Consider the following 25,661-nt stretch of genomic DNA (forward strand, 5'->3'; position numbering starts at 1 on the left):
AAAGGGCTGGAGGGAGGCAGCATGTCTGGCCTTGCAGTAGTAGGCCTTGGGTTACTGCTGGTAATTCTGTCTTCCTCTTGTAAGGTTAGAGGAGGTCAGAACATGTGGCCTCCTTGCCGTTTTTGCACACATATAGACTAATATGTATAATATGAATAACACACAGCGGGGGAGGAATGGTGTATCTAAAGGTAAAGTTTCTATATCTTCCCAGAGTAAAATAAGTCTAAATCAGAAGTAGATTCTGGCAAGTTAAGATTCATATTTTAAGCTTTACAGCAACTACCAAGAAAATACATTTTGAAACTACAGTTTGAAAAAGAATTAAAATGATATAGTAGAAAATATTCACTTAGTGAAAAAAGAAAGTAGTCAAAAGGAATAGAGGGAAAAAATTGTCATCGTTGCTGTCAGGTACCGTTGAGTTGGTTCTGACTCTTAGCAACCCTGTGTACAGGAGAACAAAACACTGCCCTGTCCTGTGCCATCCTCCCAATCATTGCCATGCTTGGGCCCATCACAGCTACCGTCAATATACCCTGTTGAGTGCCTTCCCCTTTTTTGCTGACCCTCTACCTTATCAAACATGATATCCTTCTCCAGGGATTGTTCCCTTCTGGCAACCACAGCACAGCAATGGTAAGAGAGCTGGTGTAGCTACACTAATATCAGACAAAATATTTTAACACAAAAACTGTTATTAGAAATAAAGAGGGACATTTTATGATGCTAAAAGGGTAAATCCATTAGGAAAATATAACAATTATAAACATATATGCATCTAACAACCAAACCAAAACCAAATCCACTGTTCTTGACTCGATTTTGACTGTAGCAACCCTATAGGACAGAGTAAAACTGCTCCCTAGGGTTTCTAAAGCCATAAATCTTTGTCCCGTGGAGCAGCTGAGGGGTTTGAACCATTGACCGTTTGGTTCGCAGTCACATGCTTTAGCCACTGTGTCACCAGTGTTCCTTCACCTAATAACCAAACAAAACCTACTGCCATCAAGTTGATTCCAACTCACAGTGACCGCCATTGGGTTTCCAAGGCACTAAACACTCATGGAAGTAGACTGCCTCATCTTCCTTCTGTGGTGTGGCTGGTGGGTTTGAACCACCAACCTGGTGGTTAGCCATCAAATGCCTTAGGCATTGCACCACCACAGACACAAAGCCCCCAAATACATTAAACAAGAACTGACAATATTTAAGGGAGAAATAGACAATTAAACAAGAATTTGGAGATTTCCAAGAATGGCTAGAACATTAGGGAGACAATCAACAAGGATATAGAAGACTTGAATAACACTATAAACCAACAAGACCTTACAGTCATGCATGAACAACAAGTGCAAAATATATATTATTCTCAAGCGCATATGGAACATTCTTCAGTACAGACTATATGCCAAGTCATAAAACAGGCCTTAACAGATTTAAAAGCATTGGAATTACACAAAGTATATTCTCTGGCTACAATGACATTAAATTAAAAATCAACAACAGAAAAAAAAAATTGGGAAATATACAAATATTTGAAAATTAAATGACATAATCCTAAATAAAAAAATTAGTCAAAGAAAAAATCACAAAGGGAATTAGAAAATATTTTTAGATGAATGAAAGCAAAACAAAACTTGTAAGACACAACAAAAGCAGTGCTTAGAGGGAAATGTATAGCTGTAAGTACCTGTTTCAAAAAAGGAGATCACAATCAACAAACTAAATGACCTCCTTAGGAAACTGAAAAAGCAATCACAAATGACAAAAGGAAAGACTGATATGTTTAACTCTATCAAAACTATAAAACTTTTTGCTTCAAAAGAAACCATGAAGAAAGTAAGAAGACACTCCACAGACTGGAAGAAACTTGTCAAGCTCACATATTCAAGAGGCCAAAGTCAAGACCAAGTTGATTCAACCAATAAAGATACAATAAGCCAGTTTTAGATTTTAAACAGCTTATTACTTACATAGACAGCAAAAAGAGTAACAAAGACCTTCAATAGTCATTAGTAAAACACAAGTTAAATCCTAGTTATGTGAAAGAAGATATCATCTAAGACCATCTACTGTAATGTTTTCATTTATATGAAATGTCCAGAATAGGCAAATCCAGAGATAGGAAATAGATCAGTGGTTAAGTAGTGCTGGGAAGGTGACACAAGGAAAGAAGTTGGAGAGTGATTACTAATGGGTATGAAGTTTCTTTTTTGAGGTGATGAAATGTTCTAAAATTATAGTGACTGTTGCATACCTCAGTAAATCTACTGAAACTCACTCAATGTTGTTGTTGTTATGTGCTGTTGAGTCATTTTCGACTCATAGCGACCCCTCCTTGGTTTTCCAAGGTGGTATCACTACGGGAGTAGATTGCCCAACCTTCCTTCCAAGAAGTGCTGGTGGGTTTGAACTGCCAGCCCTCTGGTTAGCAGTCAAGTGCCTTAGGCACTACACCACCAATAGTACCCCTTTAAACAGCTGAATTTTATGGTATGCAAATTATACCTCAATAAAGCTGTTGATTAGCTCTCTTCCCATAAATTCATATAAGATTTTAAACACTGTGTGTCATTTTGTTTTTAAATTAATACAGCTCTCACCTCACTCTGCTTCAGTTCAGTTGCTGTCCTAAAACTACCTTATATCTTTTGTATCTATCACCAAAATAAAGCATGACTTTTACCAACTATAGAATTCTCTTGATTTTAGGGGAAATAAATAACATTTTTAATATCCAGTTTTCAATATAAAGAATTCCATAATGGAAAAAATTTAGCCCAGAGTTTCAAAAGAAATATGCCTAATGGTGGAGGTAAAAGAAGGTATTACAAACTAAGTGAAACCGGATAAACACAGCTGAAAGTAAACACTGTAACACTGTGAAATGTCATACTCTGTGAATGTAAATAAAATAATAAGAAGTCACTTCTAAAAGGCTATTGCTGTTGTTATTATTAGGTGCTATCAGGCTGATTCTGATTTACAGTGACATCACGTGACAGAGTAGAACTGCCCCATAGGGTTTTCTTGGCTGTAATTTTTACGGAAACAGCACCACATCTTCTCCCGCAGAGTGGCTGAGTGGGTCAAACCACCAACTTTTTGGTTAGTAGCCAAGCACTTCACTGTTTGTGCCAGCAGGGCTCCTTCTAAAAGGGCTTGGCTACCAAATATTTTACATGCCTGTGCTCCATCCTGCAGAGCAAAATCAGATTCAATCAAACTTAGAAGAATTGCATAGGCATCTTTGTTTAGGACGAGATGTTTGTGAATTCAAAATTCTATCAGAATTTAATAACTGAATTACTGAAAATAACAAAGTTGCAACAGTGGGCCATGCCTTCATCACCTTTTTTATTATAATTTGGGTTATGAGTGCACTGAGTGTTAAAGGTTAGAAAGCACAAAAGGGCTAGAGAAATTTTTTTTAAGTATGTTGAAAATCAATTTTAGCCACTGTTGGTCATCTAATGGAAGTTTTGAATTTCAGCTGAAATAAACAAAACTTATTAGCTGAATTACATTGTGGGAAATAGAATATAAGTATATAACCTAGCCTCAATTACTAGATCTATTTTAAAAGAGGTAGTTCCTTCGAATGATCATTTTTCAAATTTAAAGGTATCCAGTGACAAAGCAATTCTTTATTCTGGTGTCTGTTTACAGTTTTAAAAGGCAAAATTTCTTGTTTGATAAGTAGGAAGGTAATGTATAGCTTATGTGTTTCTAAAAATATCATAGGCATCTTTCTGGTTCATCATTCATAAGCAGCTTCACTCTAGTTATGAAGACAATAATGGTTTTTGTGCATTGTGTCCTCCCAGGACCACTAATCCCAGTGCACGTCAGGTGTCCCAACCCAAGTTTCCACAGTTGCTGGGCTCTACTCTTTTGTCTGCATTTGAAGTGGTTTTCACTCTTGGTTTTGTAGAATTTTTCAGATATAATAAATAAAGATAAATATTCCATAAATTGAATGTGTTAAACTATTTTGGCAAGATTAAAATTTCTAGCCCAAGAATCATACCAGTTTTCCCAAACCAAGTTACGCACTAGCATCACATCATGAAGCTGAAACTCCATGCAAGTCTTATCCCTTCTGTCCTCTCTAGTTCTGAGCCATTAGCATTTGTTGTCACACAGATCGTGTGATGCACAGAATCAAAAACTTAATTGAATTCATACTATTCTTACCATAATCAATGGTAATGACTGTTTTTTTTTTCCTTCCCAAACAAATTCTGGATATTTTGCAAGGCTTTTCAGTGGCATTTTTTTTCTACCTGTCATGAAACAATTTTAAAACAAAATCATTTGGATGGCAAAAACACAAATGAAAGTGTACATTATTTGAAAACACTGCCTTTCTGGAAAATGTTAAATGTCACCTGACCTAAACCATAATTTCCTGGGTCCAGACTGAAATAAAAATATAAATTCTAGCCACAAACGAATTTTAGTTTACTCAGACTTGCCTAATTCTAGTTTACAGTAGTATAAAGAAATACTGAGTTTTGCAACAGAGTTCAGAAATGGAAGGAGTACAAAGGGGTTCAGGGAAAGGGGAAAAAATGATGCACACAGAAAAAATGAATCTATGTTTTAGATTAGTGAAATGCAAGAGAGCAAAAATAACTACTCATTTTCTCTTATTCAAAGGATCTCTGATGGCATAGTGGATAAGGCATTTGGCTGCTAAGCACAAGGCCAGAGGTTGAAACTCACCAGTCGCTCCGTGGAAGGAAGACTGGGCATTCTACTTCCGTAAAGATTTACTGCCTTGGAAACCCAATGGGGGTTGCTATGAGTCAGAATGAACTTGATGGCAGTGAGTCTGGCTTTTGGTTTGGTTTATCTAATTTGCCCCATGTAGCTGACAAAAATAAGTTTTCTGAGCAGGTTGCAAATGAAGAAGTAACCTTTAATATTTCCTTACTTTAACCTTATGTGAAAAATATCAGGAAAATAGTATGCTTTATAATCAAACAGATCTAGCTTTCAATCTCAGTTTTGCCATGAGGCTTTGAGTTACTTAATAGTTTGTACTTTTTTATTCCATTTGTAGAAATGGAGACACCATCATCTTTAGCAAGGAGTTACTCCAAGGGCTTAAATGTTACACTGTTAAATAAATGTGCCTGGAGATTAGTAGTTTCCTTTAAACTCATGCAGGTAAATTACCTTTCAGAAATGACATATTTCTGTAATACAGAGCTTGACTCACTATTTTATGTGACTCACTTAGGAAACCAGGAAAAATTATGAAATTCACTTTACTGAGCCATGGAGTAGTGGTGGTAGCAAGAGAGAATACAAACACATAATGGGCATAAAAATCTCTATCTTCTAAGAGGCCGTGGTAGTTAAGGTATGTGTCAACTTGGCTGGGCCTGGTTTTGAGTGGCTGGGCAGCTAGATGTAGTTATTCCCCAGGGTGAGAATGGTAATCAGCTCCATGGTAGACTCTACCAGAGCAGCTGAGTAGCTGCTTTAGGGATGTAGTCTGCTGCCAGTATAAAAGGAGAAGCTTTGGGAACGTTCTGCAGCCTTTTGGTACGCTGGAACCCTGAATGTAGCCGACTTGTTGTTCAGCAGCCTGCCATGTTGTCTGCCAATCTTGGGACTCTTAATAGACTTGAATCAATGGCCTGATGTGAGGTTTGGTAATATCGAGACTGTGCCTTTTTACTTGTCAACCTTGGAATTGTCAGCATTAGTACCCAGCAGTGGTCTGAGTGACGAAAGCCTCCAGCTTCAGTGGCCCAGGGGCAGGAGGCAGAGCTGAAGCTCAAGGTCAAGGGGCTTTCACTCAGCCCCTAGAGCCTGGCACTTTGAACTCGTACTTCTAGCATCCAAAACTGTAAGTGAATGCAGTGTGGTAAATTACTTAGTGTGGCTTTTCTACCCATAAGTCTTTGTAAACTCTGAGGTAGAATTTGCCATGAGCAACTGAGGAGCTCCTGATTGCTAAAGTTGTCCACCTGGGGTATTTCTGTTGGGAGTGGCACAAAACAGTGTTCTGGGAGGTACCCGCCCTCTCTCAGGTGTTTAGAATTCTGATGTTATGATCGGTTGATTTGGCCACTCTGCTGGGCTCAAAAGGAGGCCTCCTAGAGGCAAAATTCTCTCTGACTGCTGGTTGAGGAAGACGTGCTGCTGAAAGAGACACGCGCTGCTGGGAAAGAGACACAAGAGACACACATTGCTGAGTGAGACACCGAGGGATACGCACTGCTTGGAGAGAGATTGTGAGAGACTATTGGCTGAGAGATTGTGGCTGGGAGAGAGACTGAGCATTTTTCCTGAACTTGAATTGTAGCCTGGTGCTTCCCTAATAAACCCCATAATCAGTGAGTTCTGTGTGGCCACTGCAGTGAATTACCGAACCCAAGAGAGAGGTTGGTGGGTGCTTTGGGAGGAACAGTTGGTAAAAGGGCTGGAGGGAGGCAGCATGTCTGGCCTGGCAGGAATAGCCCTTGGGCTATTGATGGTGATTCTGTCTTCCTCTTGTGGGGTTAGAGGGGGACAGAGGATGTGGCCTTCTTGCCTATTTCGCAGTGAATAAACTGTTTGTTCAAGCCATCCCATTTGTGGTATTTTCTGTTACAGCAGAACTAGAGAACACGTAGTGCCTAAGGCATTTGACTGCTAACCAGAAGGCTGGTAGTTCAAACCCACCAAGCCACTCCTCAGAAGGAAGGTTGGGCAATCTACTTCCGTAGTGATACTGCCTCAGACCCAAAGAGGGTCACTATGAGTCAGATCCAACTCGACAGCAGTGCATAGAGAACCAAAACAGAGGTAGTTACTCATTTATGCCAAGAAATCTGGAAGATAGCTACCTGGCCAACGACTGGAAAGATCCATACTTCTGCTCATTCCAAAGAAAGGTGATCTCACAGAATGTGGAAAATTATCAAACAATATCATTAACATCACATGCAAGTAAAATTTTGTTGCAGATAATTAAAAAATGGTTATATCAGTACATTGAAATTTCCAGAAATTCAATCTGGATTCAGAAGAAGACGTGGAATGAGGGGTATCACTGTTGATGTCAGATGGATCTGGCTGAATGCATAGAATACCCGAAAGATGTTTACCTGTGTCTTATTGATTATGTGAAGGCATTTGACTGTGTGGATCATAACAAATTACAGATAACATTGCCAAGAATGGGAATTCCAGAACACTTAATTGTGCTCATGGGGAACCTGTACATAGACCAAGAGGCTGTAGTTCAAACAGAACAAGGGGATACTGCACAGTTTAAAATCACAAAAGGTGTGTGTCAGGGTTGTATCCTTTAACCATACTTACTCAACCTGTACGCTGAGCAATATGAGAAGCTGGTCTATATGAAAAGGAACATGGTAACAGGATTGGATGAAGACTCATTAACAACCTGAGATATGCAGATGACACACCTTGCTTGCTGAAAGTGAAGATGACTTGAAGCACTTACTGATGAATATCAAAGACTTCAGTCTTCAATATGGACTACACCTGAACAAAAGAAAATAAAAATCCTCACAACTGGACCAAGAAGATAAATGGAGGAAACACTGAAGTTGTCAGGGCTTTCATTTTACTTGGATCCACAATCAACACCCATGGACACAGTCAAAGAACCAGACATCATACTGCACTGGGCAAACTCTTTAAAGTGTTAAGAAGCAAGGACATCCATTTGAAGACTAAGGTGGGCCTAACCCAAGCCATAGTATTTTCGATTGCCTCATATGCACATGAAAGCTAGATAATGAATAAGGAAGATCAAAGAAGAGTTGATACCTTTGAATTGTCATGTTAGTGAAGAATACTGAAAACACCATGCACTGCCAGAAGAACATACAAATCTGTCCTAGAAGAAGTGCAGCTGGAATGCTCCTTACAAGCGAGAATGGCCAGACTTCATCCCACCTACTTACATGTTATCAGACAGGACCAGTCCCTGAAGAAGGATATCATGCTTGGTAAAGCAGAGGTGTTGGCAAGGAAAGGGAAGACCCTCAATGAGATGAATTGACACAGTGGCCACAACGAAGGGCTCAAACACAGCAGGGATTGTGAGGATGGCACAGGACCTCGGGCAGTATTTCCTTCTGTTGTACACTGGGTCATTATAAGTTGGAGCTGACTCGATGGCACATGACAACACAACAGATACTCACCAGCAGACTGTGCAAGGGTAGAGCAAAGCAGGAGAACAATAAATATATTTTAAAAAATAATGTATTCCAAAAGCTGCCTAAATAGACATCTTGAGGAAAATCAGAATTTTATTTAGAACTTCTGATACTTTAAAGTTTAATATTATTTGTATTTAGAATTACATGTGATATATGTACATGATGCTAAAGGGTGTGGTGCAGGTTACCTTTTCCTTCTCCAAGTGTTAAGTGATTAAAAAAACAAAACAAAACCCACTGCCATCGAATCGATTCCAACTCAAAGCAACTCTACAGAACAGAATAGAACTGCCCATATGGTTTCCAAGGCTGTAAATCTTTACAGAAGCAGACTGCCTCATCTTTCTCCCATAGAGCAACTGGTAGGTTTGAACCACTGACCTTTTGGTTAGCAGCCAAATGCTTTAACCGCATAGCCAGTCACTTTAAGATGCTGGGGCCAAAAGTTAGAAAGAAATTACTCTGACCAAAGCCAGTCAGGCATGTAAATTGGGTGTATGTGTTTGAAAAAGACAGAAATCTGGGTTACTTGTTGCCTAAAAGATGTAGAAAGAGAAGTGAGTTACAAGAACCAAATAGAATAGGGTTCAGTTAAATGAGAGCTATTTTTAGATAACATTGCTGTCCTCAAGCCAGGAGACAAAATTGTTACAGACTGAATTATGTCCCTCCAAAACGTGTTGTAAATCATAACCTCTATTCCTGTGCTTATAATCCCTTTTTGGAATGGATTGTCTTTGTTATGTTAATGAAGAAAGATTAATGTAGGGTGTTTCTTGAGTAAATTTCTTTTGAGATACAAAAAAAGATCACACTAGAGAACAGAAAGGAAGATGGGGTAAGACAGATACCAAGACACAGGGAGATTTCCAAGGAGCCAGGAAGCAGAAGCTGAAGAGACAAGGACCTTCCTCCAGAGCCAGCAGAGAGAGAAAGCATTCCCCAGAGCCAGTGCTCGGAATTTGGAATTCTAGCCTCCTAAACTGTGAGAAAATAAATTTCTGTTAAAGCTATCCACTTGTGGCACTTGTGGTATGGCAGCACTAGATAATGAAGACACAGTTCTACAGCTTTCTTATTACTTTTGTAGTTCTATTAACTCTGTATTTCCACAAAATAACACTTATATAAAAGACAGTAGTTTGTAGACCAAAAGGGCCAGTCTACTTTTATCAGGCAGCCAGGGCCAAAATGAAGAGCATTGAATTCACTGTTTGGGACTAGGCTCCTTATTTAGATGACCATGTTCAGGCTGAGTACTCCTGCTAAGGCAACCAGAAGAGGATCAAGTTTTGTGTGGAGGTCAAAGAAGAAAGTATAGAGTAGAAGTTATGATTTCCAACCTCTACTCACAACTGCAGGCATACCTCGGAGATAATGTGGTTTCAGTTCCAGACCATTGCAATAAAATGAATATCGCAAAAAAATAAGTGACACAAAGTTTTTGGTTTCCCAGTACATATAAAAGTTATCATTACACTATACTGTAGTCTGTTAAGTGTGCAAGAGCATTATGAAAATGTCTAAAATATTGTGCAAGAATCTCCAAAATGTGATACAGGGACAAGAAGTGAGAACAGGCTGTTGGAAAACTGGTGCTGACAGACATACTCAAATGCAGGGTTGCCACAAACCTTCAACTTGTGTAAAAAAAAAAAAAAAAAATCCAGTACCTGTGAAGCTTAATAAAGTAAAGCACAATAGAACAAGGTGTGCCTGTACCAAGATGTAGGTCACTGCTGTGCAACTCTTTTAATTCATACTCACAAATGCAAAAAGGCAGGAAATCATGTGTCACTCACAAAATAATTACTGTCTTGGTGTCAGCCAATGGCCAAGGCAGATCCCATGGCCATGGCAGTGCTGTACCAGTGATCTTCTTTATCTTATATAGCTTCAGAATGGAAGATAAAGGTTGGACAATCCAGCAAGTTAGCCCTGGAAGTGCTCCTGTGTAATAAAGTAAGTGGCTGCAGCAACAGTGTGCTTACAATAGGCAAGAACAGGTGGTGATGTTATTTTGTGAAAAGAAATGTAAGGGGAATGTAAAATCAGGTTCAGAGAAGGCTAAAGGAGTTGGGAGTGGAGCAGATTGACAAGGCCAGGAGAGTTCTATCTGGGGCATTGTCCAATTTCTTCACCTTTTCCCCTCAAACTAAAACTTTTATTCAAAGTTATTATACTCCTCACCACAGATAACCTCAATATTAACACCCCATTCATTATGATAAAATAAGTCCTGTTGTTGTTGTTGTTATCAATGTAATACAACTTTAATAGTTTTTCAACAATAAAAAGTAGATAAAACTATCAAAACACCGACAATCCAAAGAAAAATAGATTTGGTATATGAATCAGCAGGGAACACTGCACTTAGAATGTTGTATTAAAAATCAATTAGCAAAACAGATGCTCAAATAACCAAGCACCCAACCCCCAAATTCTTCATAAGTCCTTATAAAAAAATCATGTAACTCAGGAACTTGGCATGAAAACCAACTGTTTTCTGTATCTCCCACTACTGATTCTCTCTCTCTAAAGATGAATTAGCCAGAAAACTAAGCAAACTTATCCCAATTCACAAAAAAAAAAACATGTTAATATACATAACAGCTTTTAAAAAGCTGAAATTATATACCTTCTAACTACATTGTAGACATATTTTCAAAGTATTGAATATATATCTAATGAAAACAACTGCAGGACTCTGAGTCAATAATTATAGCACACTGTTTACTGAAAATAGTGAAAAATTGGGTAACAACATACATAGAACAACTTCAGAAATCATGGTTCAGCTGGCTGGCTACAGTCATGGAAACAAGCAGTTTGAAATACAACTTGAATCTCTGAACACCAAAGCAAAGAATCCATCTCAGGGAAAATAACTGTAACGGAGCATGAGGCTGAGGCTAAACCAGTGCATCACCTGGACTGTCCACAGGTCGGTACCAAGAGTCAACAGCCAAATGCCAATTCAACCTTGTCCTTAGACCTGGTGCTGTTAGAGGCTGCAGAAACCAGAGATGAGAATAAAAAGATGGTGTTAGACCACTGTCTAGATGGGAGCTGCCTACCTGGGTGTTAATGTAACTCCCATCCCATGGGTGTGACGAGTGTCCAGGGCCAAATGTCATCTTAGTAGACCAGATAAAGATCAGCAATGTGGATGCAGGACAGAGAGAAGGGAAATTCCCAAAAAGCAAACATGTGCCCCGGAAAAATTTAGTAAAGGAAAGAAATTATAGAATGTGGATCCAGAAGGAGAGAAAGGGTGACTCCCACAATGCTAAATAAAACTAGATCAGAGAACAATGAATTAGAAGGTCAATGGCAAAATTACAGCAATATCCTACCACAGCTAATTTTCAAATATAATAAAATAGCCTGAGAAACATTTTTCAGACTCCATATCACATGGATTTCTAAAGGATATTAACAAAATACAAATTATTTTCAATACTGTGTCCTGGTTACTGCTCTACAACTATGGCAATGAGTTTCCTGACCCACTTTTCTTGGAACCTGCTTTTCAACTGTTTTTGAAACCAGGTTTTTGTTTATGTGCATATTTGAGTTGCTTCTTATGACCTGGCTGGCTTCTCTAGAGGAAAAAAAAAAAAACAGTGAAGTATAAATATACATATATAGATGTATAGTTATAGATACAGAGAGAGAGAGAGGCAAGGGTGGAGGACGGATTTATCTCAAGGAAATGGCTTATGCAGTTGTAGAGGATGTCAAGTCCCAATTCCATGGGTCTGACATCAAGCAGTAGGCTTCTTCTGACTCATGTAGCTACAGGGACTGATCAGCTCACGGCTGTCAGGCAATACAGCAGGCCACTGGCTTCAGAAGCTGAAAAATTCAAGATCAGCAGGTAAAACAGCAGGCTACTGGTTCACAGGCCGTGAAGGCAACAATCCCAAAATCAGTAGGCAATACAGCAGGCTGCTGGTTCACGTCCAGGAACTGGAGCTGATGATGAGCCAGCTACAAGATCCAAATACAGAAAAAGTCAGTAGTCTTTGCAGGAAGTCCATATATGTTAGAAGCAGGCCACATCCCAGAGGAAAGTTTTTTTTAACTGACTGGTTGCTTATAGCACATCTCATCATAGAGGTGATTTCATTACATCAGATCTCATCATAGGGGATTACTACACCATAACTGCTAAACCACTGAGAATCATGGCCCAACCAAGTTGACACATACCCTTAACGATCACATGACCCATTATTGTTTTCCAGTATAATCAACCTTTCCCTACTTAAAAAAAAAAATTTATTTTTTAGAAAGTCTAAATTTATAACCTAATTCAGGACAGCAAATGTGCTCAAATTGCAATGACTTTTGACCATACCTTTTTGAACATTTTATTGTATTTTAGATGAAAGTTTACACAGCAAATTCATTTCCCTTTCAATAATTCATGTACAAATTGTTCCATTACATTGGTCACTATCCCTGTAATATCTTAGCACTCTCCCCATTTCTGCCATGCCTTCCCTGTTTTCCAACCCTTCAGTTCCCCTGTCCTTCCTTGCCTTCTCAACTTTGTTTTTAGGTAAATGCTGCCCTTTTAATCTCATATAGTTGGTTGTTCTAAGAAGCACATTCCTCATGTGTGTTATTGTTTATTTTATAGGCCAATCTGTTATTTGTCTGACAAGTTACCTCTGGGATGATTATGTATTTCTAACAGTTGTATTTTACTTTTCTTCTCCGCCACCTTAATTACAATTTTATAAATATGTAAAGAGTATGTTTCACAATATCATTTTCATCCACTGCATATAATCCATCTTCCAATTCTACTCCAGAAATATGGATGGTAGATAGGTTGTCTACTTAGGTGCACTACGATAGACCCCATAATGGACAGATATAGAAAGATGAATACACTCACAGACTAACCATGGGGAGTAATCCAATCACTTCTGTTCTGGTTACCTAGTGCCACTCTGACAAGAAAATACCACAAATGGGATGGCCTTAACAAACAGGAGTTTATTCTTACAATTTGGAGGCTTTAAGTCCAAGTTCAAAGTGCCAGGCTCCAAGGGCTGTGTAAAAGCCCCACAACCTTGGGGTCCAGCTCTGCCTCCTGCTCCCGGCCCACTGGAGCTATAGGCTTTTCTTCACTCAGACAGCTGCTGGCTGCTGAGGCTGAGAAGCCCCAAGGTTGACAAGTAAACAGGCACAGTCCCGATGTTACCAAACCACACAGCAGGCCATTAATTTAAGTCCATTGTAAGTCCCAAGGTCAGCAGAGCATAGCAGGCTGCTGAGAAACAACTCTGCTAGATGCAGCGTCCAAGCATACCATAGGCTCGAGACCATTCTCAAAGCTTCTCCTTATATACAGGAAGCATACCACATAACCAAAGGCAGCTACTCAGCTGCTCCCAGTAGATTCCACCATAGAGTTGATTACCAGTCTCATCATGGGGAATACTACATCCAGCTGCCCAGCCACTCAACCAGGCCTAACCAAGTTGACACACAAACATAACCACAACTTCATTGCCCATAAATTAAGAAAACCAAAACTGAGGATCAAAGGCATAAAGTAACTTGCCTCAAATCACACAGCTTATAAGTCCTAAAATGAGGTGCCCAGATGATTCTCAATCACCACTCTGGCTCCATGAAGCATCACCACACTGCCTCCAGGAAGCATGCAAGGGACTCATTTAGTTCTAATGCTGACTGAAGAACACATCTATGACCAACCCTTGCCAGGGGAACTGAAGTCACTGCTCTGTCTCAGGAGGGATAGTAGGAAGGGATTCCTAGCTTAGTAGGAATTCCAAAAACCTACACTTGAGTTTGAAAGTTGGCTCTCAAATACATACATTGCCATCTAACAGTTGATAAAATTACAGTTTAAAATCAAGTACTTCTGCTGTTTACTCACTTAATGCTCTGGAGTTCCAATGTGTAATGTCATCTTAAACCGCCAAGAGATTTCAGAGTTTGGAGTGTTGCTATCATTATAACTGACCAAATTACTTAGGGATAATTAGCTTTTCTAAGAAGTATGCGGGGGGGGGGGAGTAAAATGCCAGCTTTTTATTATGAAATAGAATATAAGGAAGAATTATCTTTCTTCAGGATAAGAATGGAGAGTCTTCCATACAAAGTTAGTTACATACAGAATACCTGAACCAAGCTGGTATGTCTAGTTGTTTAGGAATTCTGTAGTTGGACAAGCACTACCAAGTTGGAGCTATGAAAAAATAGTAGAGTAACATCATATATATTGACTCCTAATTACAGAGACACAAGGAACTTCAGACATCAATCAACTCTCATATTTTATAGTTAAGAATGACTTTCCCAAACTATCCTTATTAGACCTCAACCCAACTCCCATGATTATTTTTCCCTTTTTGCCTTGTTCATTTCCTTCACAGAATTCACAGAATTATCTCAAATTCATAATTATACACTAATTGATTTGTTTATAGTCATGCTCTTCTCCCAGCCCCCATAAGCTCCATAAGGACAGAGAAACATGTCTATTTTAGTCACCATTATATCTGGTGGTGTAGTGCCTAAGGCATTTGACTGCTAACCAGAAGGCTGGCAGTTTAAATCTACCAGCCACTCCTCGGAAGGAAGATTGGGCAATCTACTTCCTTAGTGATACTGTCTCAGAAACCCAAGGAGGGGTTGTTATGAGTCAGACCCTACTCGATGTCAGTGAGTCTGGTTTTATATACCTATTACCTGGTACAATGCCAAATATGCAGAAAGCACCAATAAGTATTAGCTAAATAAATGAATAAATGAAAGAAACAGGGAAGGAACAGAAGAGGGAGAAAGGGCTGTGCTAAACAGGGAAGCTGCAAGATGAAAGAGGCATTTCCTTTCCTTAAAGAGCTCACATTCTGGTGAAGGAAGCAAATTCATTTTGAAAATCCTCCCTTAAAACTTAAATGGCAAGAATTATTTGGAACTCAATAAATGAAGAAACTAAGGCTTCCAAAGGTTAGGTAAATCACTGAACCAAACACAGGACTGCTTGATTCTAAGATCTGTGTTCTTCTCATTTCATCTTGTTGCCTTCCATGAAGAGACCAAGAGGGTTGAGCATACATAGCATAGTATTAGAGATCTATGCTGTCCAATATGGTAGCTCCTAGTCAGATGTGGCTACTGAACACTTGAAGAGTGGATGGTTAGAATTGAGATGTACTGTTAGTATAGAACACACAAGGGTTTTTGAAGAATTCATAATAAAAATAGGAATGTAAAATATCCCACTAATAATTTTTATGTTCATTACATGCTGAAATAGTATTTTAGACATATAAGGTTGAATAGGAGCTCTGGTGGCATAGTGCCTAAGTCATCTGACTGCTAACCAGAAGGCTAGCGGTTCAAACCCACCAGCCACTCCTCAGAAGGAATTGGACAATCTACTTCCGTAGAGATACTGCCTCAGAAACCAAGGAGGGGTCGCTATGAGTTGGATTCAACTCGACAGCAATGAGTTTGGTTTTTTTGGTTTAGGTTGAATGAAGTATAATATGAAATTAATGTTTTTTTTTTTTTAATGTGGCTACTAGAAAATTCAAAATTACAAATATGAAATACATTTGTGGCTTATATGATGCTTCTATTGGATAAGGTAATAGCCAATCCCTGGTGTTCCCTATCACTATCTGTAGTGAACACTATGGTATACTACCAGATTCCCCTTCAGAACTGAGCTACTCATTCCCCTAGTAACCAGAAGTGTGGGCTGCTTATGACTCATAACTGAGTTCTTCCAAGACTGCTGTCAGCTAATGAGAGCAGCCTACCTCTAAATACTAGTCAACCGGGGAAGAGTCCAAAATTTCAGGCTGTCTTACCTCAATTTAAGGAACTCTGGTGGTATAGTGGTTAAGGCACTTCACTGCTAACCAAAAAGTTGGTGGTTTGAACCCACCAGACCATTCCGTGGAAGAAAGATGGGGTAGTCTGTTTCCATAAAGATTTACAACTTTGGAAACCCAATGGGGGTCACTATGAGTTGGAATTGACTCAATGGCAGTGAGTTTGGTTTGGTTTGATTACCTCAGTTTGGATAGAGGACTTTGTTATGACCACATAATATTCGTCTTCTACCTCTGCCCAGTCCTGCTTCCCTCACTTCCTTACAGGTTTTCCCAACAGTACTCCTGCCTGAGAGTCTATTTCTTACAGAACCAGGACACTAACTTTCAGCAGACTGAAAACGAAAGGAAAAGAGCTAAATACCCTCAAGGTAGTCTAAGCCTATAAGCAGGAAGGAAGAAAAAAATCAGGTTAATTATCACCCTTTCTACCTTTACCTTACATAGAGACTGATTAAAATAAACTGCCTAATGTATGCGTGGGACTCTGAACTCTTAGACAAAGACTGCAAGGTATCATTGATCACAGTCACTGATTCCCCAGATACTGCTGTGGCTATTCCATCATAACATCCCCCTCAGACACACTGCACTTGCAGGGCTGAGACTTAGGTAGCGAAGATCTAATACAACGATGGAAGAGTATTATCATAATACCTTCACAGTGAGAATGTTTCTTTCACCTAAAGCAATTCAGAGACCGCAATACATTGAAAAGAGCCTAGATTAAGGAGCACACCATTTTTACCCACTATTCCCTCTCCTCAAACTGTTGGAAACATTAAAAAAAATACTGAGGCTATTTCTGAAAACCTATAATAATCACTTTAGACTGTAACCCTAAATCCACATTCATAAGCTAAAACTAGTTAAGGAATGAGACAACACTGACTCAGTGATCAATGTCAGAAAATACTGTATGGAAACCATTCCCTTAGAATGGGGGGAAAAATAGTTTTCATAGCTATATCAGTTCAATTCTGTAAGCAAAATAAACTACGTTTGTTGTTGGTGTTAGGTGCCATCAAGTCAGCTCTAAGTCATAGCGACCCTATGTACAACAGAACAAAACACTGCCTGGTCTGGCACCAGTTGCAGCCACTGGGTTGATCTCATTGAAGGTCTTCATTAAATAAAATAATTTGTGCTGTGGGTTCATTAAACTCACCATCAGAAAGATCTTCCAGAATCTACTGTTAAAAGTTACCACGTGTTTTATTTTAATTGGGTGACTCTCATTCTTAAAGGCACTTTATAGTATCTGCCAGTTTGTCTTACTGTGGTAGCTTGTGTGTTACAATGTTGGAAGCATTGCCGTCCATGGTAGATAGCTTTCAGCAGAGCCTCTGGATTAAGAAAGACTAGGAAGAAAGGCCTGGTGATTTGCTTCTGATAATTAGCCAAAGAAAATTCAATGGATCACAATAGAAAATTATCCAATATAGTGCTGCTGGAAGATGAGGCCCCTAGGTTAGAAGGCATTCAAAACACACCAAAACCATTCCTGCCAAGTTGATTCTGACTCATAGGGACCTGACAAGACAGAGTAGAACTGCCCCATAGGTTTCTAATGCTGTAATCTTTATTTAAGAATACTGCCACATCTAGGTCCCACAGAACAGCTGGTGGGTTCAAACTGCTGACCTTTTGGTTAGTAGCTGAACACTTAACCACTGAGCCACCAAGGTTCCTTCAAAATACACAGCAGAGGCAAAAAATGGCTCAAACGTACCAATAATCACAAGGATGGCACAGGACAAGGCAATGTTTCATTCTGTTATACGTGGGGAGTCAGAGTACACCCAATGACAACTAACAACAAGTCTAATATATAGCACCCAAGATATTCCTTACAAAGTGAATCTGCTTTTCAAAATGAACAGCTCTTAGCTTTTTCTTAAAGCACATGACTCATTGAAAAGATCAACATTTATTCTCATCATGAAAATGAAATGAAGTACTTCTTGTGTTTGAGGTTCACTTAAGAAATTTTCTTAAGTCCTCAGGCCATTTCTTAATCTTAACAATGTCACAAAAAAAGACCCATAAAGATTAATAATTAGATGAGGGAAAGAGAGTCAAGTTGGTTGGGGCAAAGGGGAATGCAAACAGAAGAAATCTGACTTTGAGATAAGTATCACAATCAGAGAGCCCACTTCCCTTGAAGCTCCAAAGGCATCTGACCAGAATTAACACTATGTCAAAATGAGTAAAGATGATATAGGCAACCAATAATCAGATGAAAAATAGGTCTGTAGTTAGGCAACTCTTTAGAAAGTATCCAGTGAGAATTTGATTGCTGGATAATAAGAACTTATCTTCCAGACCACACAAACACCCAATACTAATACCTTTTGCCAACTTCTTCCACATTTCTATCATCTTACTGTCAGAGACACTGGAACTGTCCAGCTCCAGTGGACAGGTTCTCTTTGTTAAGTCTCTGTCAAGTCTGCAGCATCACACCAGAAGAGTCAGTTAGAGAAGGTTCCCACAGGAATCCTTACTCTTGCAGGAAAGCAAAGTCAGCAACTGTCAAAATACATTTGTAGATGAGTAACATTACTACACCTCACTGAAAAGCCTAAATAGAAAGCATCATTGGAAGGGCTTCCAAGAAAAACACATCACTGGGAAGAGAAGCTGAATTAATTCTCTCCATCTTTGCTGAGTTATGATTTAATCTTTCTCTGATGATCTTGGTGAGGAGGAGGTTGTCTGGGCCTCTGGCCAGCAAAAATAATAGTAATAACCCACAATAACAATAACAACAACAACAACAACAGGAAAAGCATAATCAGACTAACTACTCTTTCCTTCTGATTACTCTAAGCAATCAGTTACTCTTGGGTCTTAGCTTTGACAACCTACTGCTTACAAGTCAATTCTAAATCACAGTGACCCTGCGGGACAGAGCAGAACATCTCCATAGGGTTTCCGAGGCTATCTTACCTCCGTAAGGCAAGCCTTACGGAAGCAGACTGCCAAATTTTCTTCCCACAGAGTGGCTGGTGAGTTCAAACCACCAACCTTTTGGTTACCGACCTAGTGCTTAACCACTGCACCACCACGGTTCCTTACCAGCTTTGACACAACCAAACTCAAATCAAGATCAACATGTAATATGTGGTCACTAGAGGGCATCCTGAAAACAACTGGCTCTTGCTAGACTTCTTGAAAGGCCAAGGAAGACAAGCACTGAATACTCTCTGAGCAAAGTGAGATCACACAGTTCCTGGTCAGAAAATACAGAGGTAAACTAATAGTATAAGCAATTAGTATTACTTTTTTTTTTTTTTTTTCCAAATCACAAGTTATTTTTGCTGGGCTTTGTATGCATAAGAGGAGAAAGAAGAACACCTGAAAACGGACACATGCTGGTCCCTTATGTATGAAATCCACTTCCCACAATTGTCATTAAAATATTTCTTGATGGTACATATGTGAGGATGTGTGTGTGGGGAGGAACCAAGAATGAGAGGGGGAGGGCGCCACGCATGTGTGTAAGGAGTTGAGAAGACACAGATGCTGGTTCAAGAACTAATAATAAAACAATACCTCAACAACTGACTTGCTATAGTTTACTCAGAGAATCAAAATCCTAATAAGAGGAGAGTTCTTTTGGATGAGGATTAAGAATCATTATTTACAGGCTGAATGTCAGCATGAACATCAGACTCCCTCCCTGTGAGTAAAAGGAGTAAACTCTCTTCTTAACAGCATTTTGATTGCTTGAGTAAACTGTAGAAAGACAGTTGTTAGGATGTTATTTTATTAGCTCTTGAACCAATACCTGTGTCTTCTCAATTCCTTCACACACACCAGGTCTGAGCTGATGCAGGACTACTTGATGGTGACCTCCATTTTCCATAGTGCTGTTTCCTTAGAAACAGTATAGTTAAGATAAATGGGGAATGTTGTATCTGCTTCATTTTGTTCTGAGAAATTGCACCTGGGTTTAGGCAGCTGTGAGTTGGCATGCAGGCCTCAAACCCACACAACTAGAATGGTGAGAAGAAAAAAAAAAAGATGTAGAAAAAGGGGTTTGCAACATTTGTAATATCAAGATGACCCACACATACCTTAGCTCTCCTTCTTTGCAGCTACACATGTATGCCCTGTGTGGGTGAGGGCACACAAAAAAAGCTGTGTACTTGCTTTTCAGCCTCCAGATTAGGTGAACTGCATATCTCCTGCCTTCTTCCATCACTGTATCATTAAGTCACCATACCAGTGCCAGACTCCAACTCGTCGCAAACCATGTTTGTCAGAATAGAACTGTGCTTCATAGGGTTTCCAATGGCTGATTTTTGGAAGCAGATCACTAGGCCTCCCTTCTGAGGTGCCTCTAAGTGGGCTTGAACCTCCAGTATTTTTGGTTTGCACCCTCTGGTGGTGTAGCGCCTAAGGCATTTGACTGCTAACCAGAAGGTTGGAGATTCAAACTCATCTGCCACTCTGCAAAAGAAGACTAGGCAATCTACTTCCACAAAGATGTACTGCCTCAGAAACCCAAAGGGGGTCGCTATGAGTCAGAATCGACTTGATGGCAGTGAGTTTGGTTTTTGTTTACTACCGAGGGACTCCAAGTAAACATAGTATTAGATTAAAATGTACTTGTCTCTCCTCTTGATTACCAAGTCTAACCCTTGCAACCATAGTTTCTGGAGCTTCACTCCTCTACCAAATAATTACTGAAATAAATAACACATCTAGAATAAACAAACAAACAATACATAACAGAGAGAAGGGTTACCTGCATTCAGATTGAAAAACAGAGGTAAGAATCAATCACAAAAGGGCAAATATTGTATGATCTCACTTATATAAAAGGGTAAGATCAGGTAAATCCATAGAGACCAAAGTTTATTAGTAGTTACCAGATGTGGGAAGTAAGGAATAAATGAGGATTACTTCCTAGGGAGTGCTGAGTTTGGTTTATAGTGATGAAAAAATTACACTGATTAAGGGTACAGTTGCACAAGCCATTTATATAACTGCTGTCAATAAGTTGTACACTTATAAAAAGCTGAATTGGTAAAAGTTGTATGATACATATATATTTATAACAGTGATTTTTTTAAAAAAAGTAGCTGCTGAGGCTATTTATGTACAACCAAATTTAACCTCATGGGATTTGGTTTAGAGTAATGGCTTCATGGGACATCCCACTTAATTGGCCTAATGTGTTTAGTACTTCTTGTTCTACTTCCTAGTTCACTGTGTAGTGCTTGGGGTCTCAAAAGCCTGCAAGTAACCATTCAAGACACAACAATTAATCTTCACTTGCCTGGAGCAACAAACAAGGAAGGGGAGTCGAGAATAGAAGGAGGAAGTAGAAGGTGTGGCTAACTAGCTCCATGAACAATTTCCTCCGTTGCCATGAGACTAGATGAACTGGATGGTGCTAGGTTAACTTTACTGAATATTTTGATCAAAGGTTCCATAGAAGAATCCTGATCAAAGGGAGAAAATGCAGAACAGAATTTCAAAAGTTCATGGACTCCAGACATTGTGGAGCCACAGAAGCTAGATGAACTCCTGAAACTATTGTCTGGAGATAATCTTTAAGCTTTAAACCAAAAATATTTCCTTTAGTCTTATTAAAACCAAATAGCTTAGCTTAACTGGTAAAGCACGTCTGCCTTGAGCATTGTGCTCTTCTATTATTTATATGATCTATGTAGGAGATCTATCCAGGAGCTCTGGTGGCATAGTCGATTGCTTTAGGCAATTGACTGCTAACCAGAAGGCTGGTGGGTCAAAGCCACCAGCCACTCCTCGGAAGGCAGGTTGGGCAAGCTACTTCCGCAGTGATATTGCCTCAGAAAACCAAGGAGGGTGTCACTATGAGTTGGAATCGACTCAATAGCAGTGAGTTTATGTGTTAAAAAGAGCTCTGGTTGTACAGTGCCTGAGGCATTTGACTGCTAACCAGAAGGTTGGCAGTTCAATGCCACCAGCCACTTTGCGGTAAGAAGATGAGTTAATTTACTTCCATAAAGATTTACTGCCTCAGAAACCCAAAAGGGATTGCTATGAGTCAGAATTGACTCAATGGCAGTAAGTTTGGTTTTGGGTGGGTTTTTTTTTTTTTGTATCTGTATGGTGGCACAATGGTTAAAGTGCTCAGCTGCAAACTGAAAGGTTTGGTATTTCGAACCCACTAGCTGCTCTGTGGAAGAAAGATGAGGCATTCCACTTCATAAAGATTAACAGCCCTGGAAACTCTACGAGGGTCTCTGTGTATGCTAACCTTTTTGGTTAGCAGCCGAATACCTTCACCACTGCAGCACCAGAGCTCCTTTCAGTACAGATTACAGCCTTGGAAACCCTATGGAACAGTTGCACTCTGTCCTACAGGGTTACTATGAGTTGAAATTGACTCAATGATAACATATTGAGGTTTTATATGAAATCAAATCAACAACAGAAGCGCAAAAGTTTAAATAAGAAACTTAGGGGGGAGTGAGTTTATGTTAATGGGGATGGTACACCTCAGAAAAGGAGGTAAGAAGAGTTGCAAAACCTGAAGAACGTAATCAACATCACTGGATTATACATGTAGAAATTGTTGAATTAGTGTACACTCTGCTGTGTATGTTCTCAACAACAACAAAAAAATAAATTATAAAAGAAAGAAATAATCTCAAGCTGAAGATTTGGTTAGATGAAATGAAGCTGAGACCAAAAGGTAGCATGGGCACCATTATCTTTTGGACGGTAATCTAGAATACATTGGAAAAAGAAGGGTCTGGAAGTAGGGAAACAACTAAAGAGCCTCTATTTAGAGCATGGCCATGTGTACGGGCATAATCACCTAAAACCCATCTGTGTACTCATCCACCCACTCAAACATTTAGCAAACATCTACTTTTTTGTAAGGCACTGTGCTACAAAGATGAAAAAGATACAGTTCTGCCTGTAGGGATCTTATTAACTGGTGATTTACTGCTGAAGGCACCAAGAGGGGCTTAGTGAGGGCAAGGGAAAGCACTCATTGATTCATATATAATCACTTACTACCAATCAGCTTCCCAAACTTCTTGTCTGCTCTCAAGATTACTTTCTTCAGTGTACACAGAAAATAAGATGGCTGTCTTTTCAGAGTCGTATCTTTTCCAGGTATCCAAGATTCATTCACTGCAGTAAGATTCAGCAAGAAAAGTTACTGGATCGCCTTAATTGCTTCTGACTATATGTCATGATAGTTTCTTAATTAAGTTTCTGGCTATAATATGCCAGATCCTGCCCTAATGATTTTCTGTACACTCTCTTTTTTTGTAGGATCTGCAATTTTGTCAGATTCTAAGACAGAACAAGCCATGAAGCAAAGATGTCTTTTATCATCTCCTCACTTTAGGTTAAGATCACAAATAGTCACTGTCAGTGTTTTTTCAACCTAATGCAGAGGTTAGCTTGTAATAGGAAAGTATGATATTCCAGCACAAATAGCCAGGGTGTAAAGATATATTATGAAAAATGCTCTGGGACCCCCATAGATGTTCACAGGTTTTTAATGTGAACATAAAATTCTTAAGTATTTCCATCTCATAGATGCCCCCAACTTCTGCAGCCTGCCAAATACAGACAAGCAGTCAAGTGAAATACAAAACTCCGTTGAATTATAGTTATTTAAATCACATAGCCAAAGGAAGGTTCCACTAGCCTATGTGAATCAACTAGGTAAGTGACATCACACAAACTTCCCTCCTGATAAATAACATATAAGAAAGCTTATTTTATGCCTGTCTCTGTGGCAGATTTATACTTAACATCCAAAACCAAGAAGCCACCTAATTCCTGTCTGGGAGGCTATCTAGGTAGTAGAAGGAATGGATCACATACCACTAATCTAACTGGTGCAGCAGCTTTCAAGTGCAGAATTTTCAATGCGTCCTGGCTATGCTCATCATTTGGTAACTGGTTCTCAAACCCTACAGATCCAATGTCCCCTCTGTTAATAATATTTTCTAATGTCCCCATTTCTATGAAATTCATGAAGAATAAAACCTACCTACTACCACTCAACTTTCAATTTGTCACACCGTGGTGGCTTGTGTGTTGCAACAATGCTAGAAGCTATGCCACAGTATTTCAAATACTGGTGACCAGGTTTCAGTGGAGCTTCCAAACTAAGACAGACTAGGAAGAAAGACATGGCAACCAACTTCTGAAAATTAGTCAATGAAAGCCCCAAGGATCACAGAAAATTGTCTGAGATCTCGACTAGCTTAATTTGGATGTGTTACCAACAGGACAAACTGCCTGCTATAGAAGGACATCACGTTTGGCAAAAGTGGAGGGCCTGGGGAGGTAAGTGAAACACCCAATGAGCTGGGATGACACAATGGCCGCAACAATGAACTCAACATACCAACAATCGTGAACATGGTGCATGACTGGGCAATGCTTCATTCTTTTGTACACAGGAGCACAGACTCAACAGCAACTAATAAAAACACACACACAATTTTTAAAAATCACTATAATACTCATTTGTAAAGGAAAACAAATTATAGTAAAACATGTATGTATTTTGGCCTACAAAGCATAGGCATATCTATACTTAAAGATATAACAAAGCAGTGTTTGCATCTATGAGTAAAACCACCATAAATGCTATAGCTACAGCTGCCTGTTGATATTCCAATGTTTACTGGCTTCTGAGACACCATGAACAGCGTTACTGTATGATTTTTAAAAATGGTAACAATGGTAAACTTCAAACAAAATAAAGCAAAAATCTCCCTCACAGTTATGTAATAGCTGTGTATCCCAGAAACTACTTATCTCCCTGGGTCCAGATGACAAACATTTATAATTAAGGGGAAGAGGTGATATGGAGCACATGGCATTTCTGTTATAAGCTTCTCTTCCTTCTAGGGGTATTCTAGAATCCTTCTAGGACTCCTTATAGCAAACATGGGCAAATAGTATCAAAGGCCAGTGCACAGGAGGATAGTGAAATGATTTAGTCTCTTATGAAAATGGAGGGCAATGGTTACTACCTGCAAATCATATTCAAACATGACATATATCTTTTATATATGATACTAAAATACTGACGTTGTCAAGGGTTTCCTTTTACTTGCATCTATAATCAATGCCCATGGAAGCAGTAGTCATGAAATCAAATGACATACTGCACCAGGCAAATCTGCTGCAAAAGTCCTCCTTAAAGTGATAAAAAGGAAAGATGTCATTTTGAGGACTAAGATGCACCTGACCCAAGCCATGGTATTTTCAATCACCTCATATGCATGCAATGAGTAAGCAAGATTGAAGAATTGATGCCTTTGAACATGGTGTTGGCAAAGAATACTAAATATACCATGGACTGCCAGAAGAACAAACAAATCGGTCTTTGAAGAAGTACAGCCAGAATGCTCCTTAGAAGTGAGGATGGTAAGATTTCATCTCATGTACTTTGGACAAGTTATCAGGAGGGACCAGTTGCTAGAGACAGACATCATGCTTGGTAAAGTAGAGTCAGTGAAAAAGAGGAAGATCTTCAACAAGATGGACTGACACAGTGGCCACAACAAGGGCTCAAATATAGCAGCTATTGTGA

General features: G+C 39.3%; 1 protein-coding gene across 1 annotated transcript in view; it reads right to left on the reverse strand.

The window, feature by feature from the left end:
* ATP11A (ATPase phospholipid transporting 11A) overlaps positions 1–24,073 on the reverse strand; it is a 194,681-nt gene extending 170,608 nt beyond the window's left edge. The window contains exon 1 of the mRNA XM_042781157.1: positions 23,936–24,073. Coding sequence (XP_042637091.1) covers positions 23,936–24,073 — 138 coding nt within the window. The remainder of the gene's footprint in view (positions 1–23,935) is intronic.
* Between the last annotated feature and the right edge of the window lie 1,588 nt (positions 24,074–25,661).

The sequence above is a fragment of the Orycteropus afer genome, unplaced genomic scaffold (assembly GCF_000298275.1).
Source record: "Orycteropus afer afer isolate SDZICR_OR568_19922 unplaced genomic scaffold, OryAfe1.0 scaffold00089, whole genome shotgun sequence".
NCBI classification, from domain to species: Eukaryota; Metazoa; Chordata; class Mammalia; order Tubulidentata; family Orycteropodidae; genus Orycteropus; species Orycteropus afer.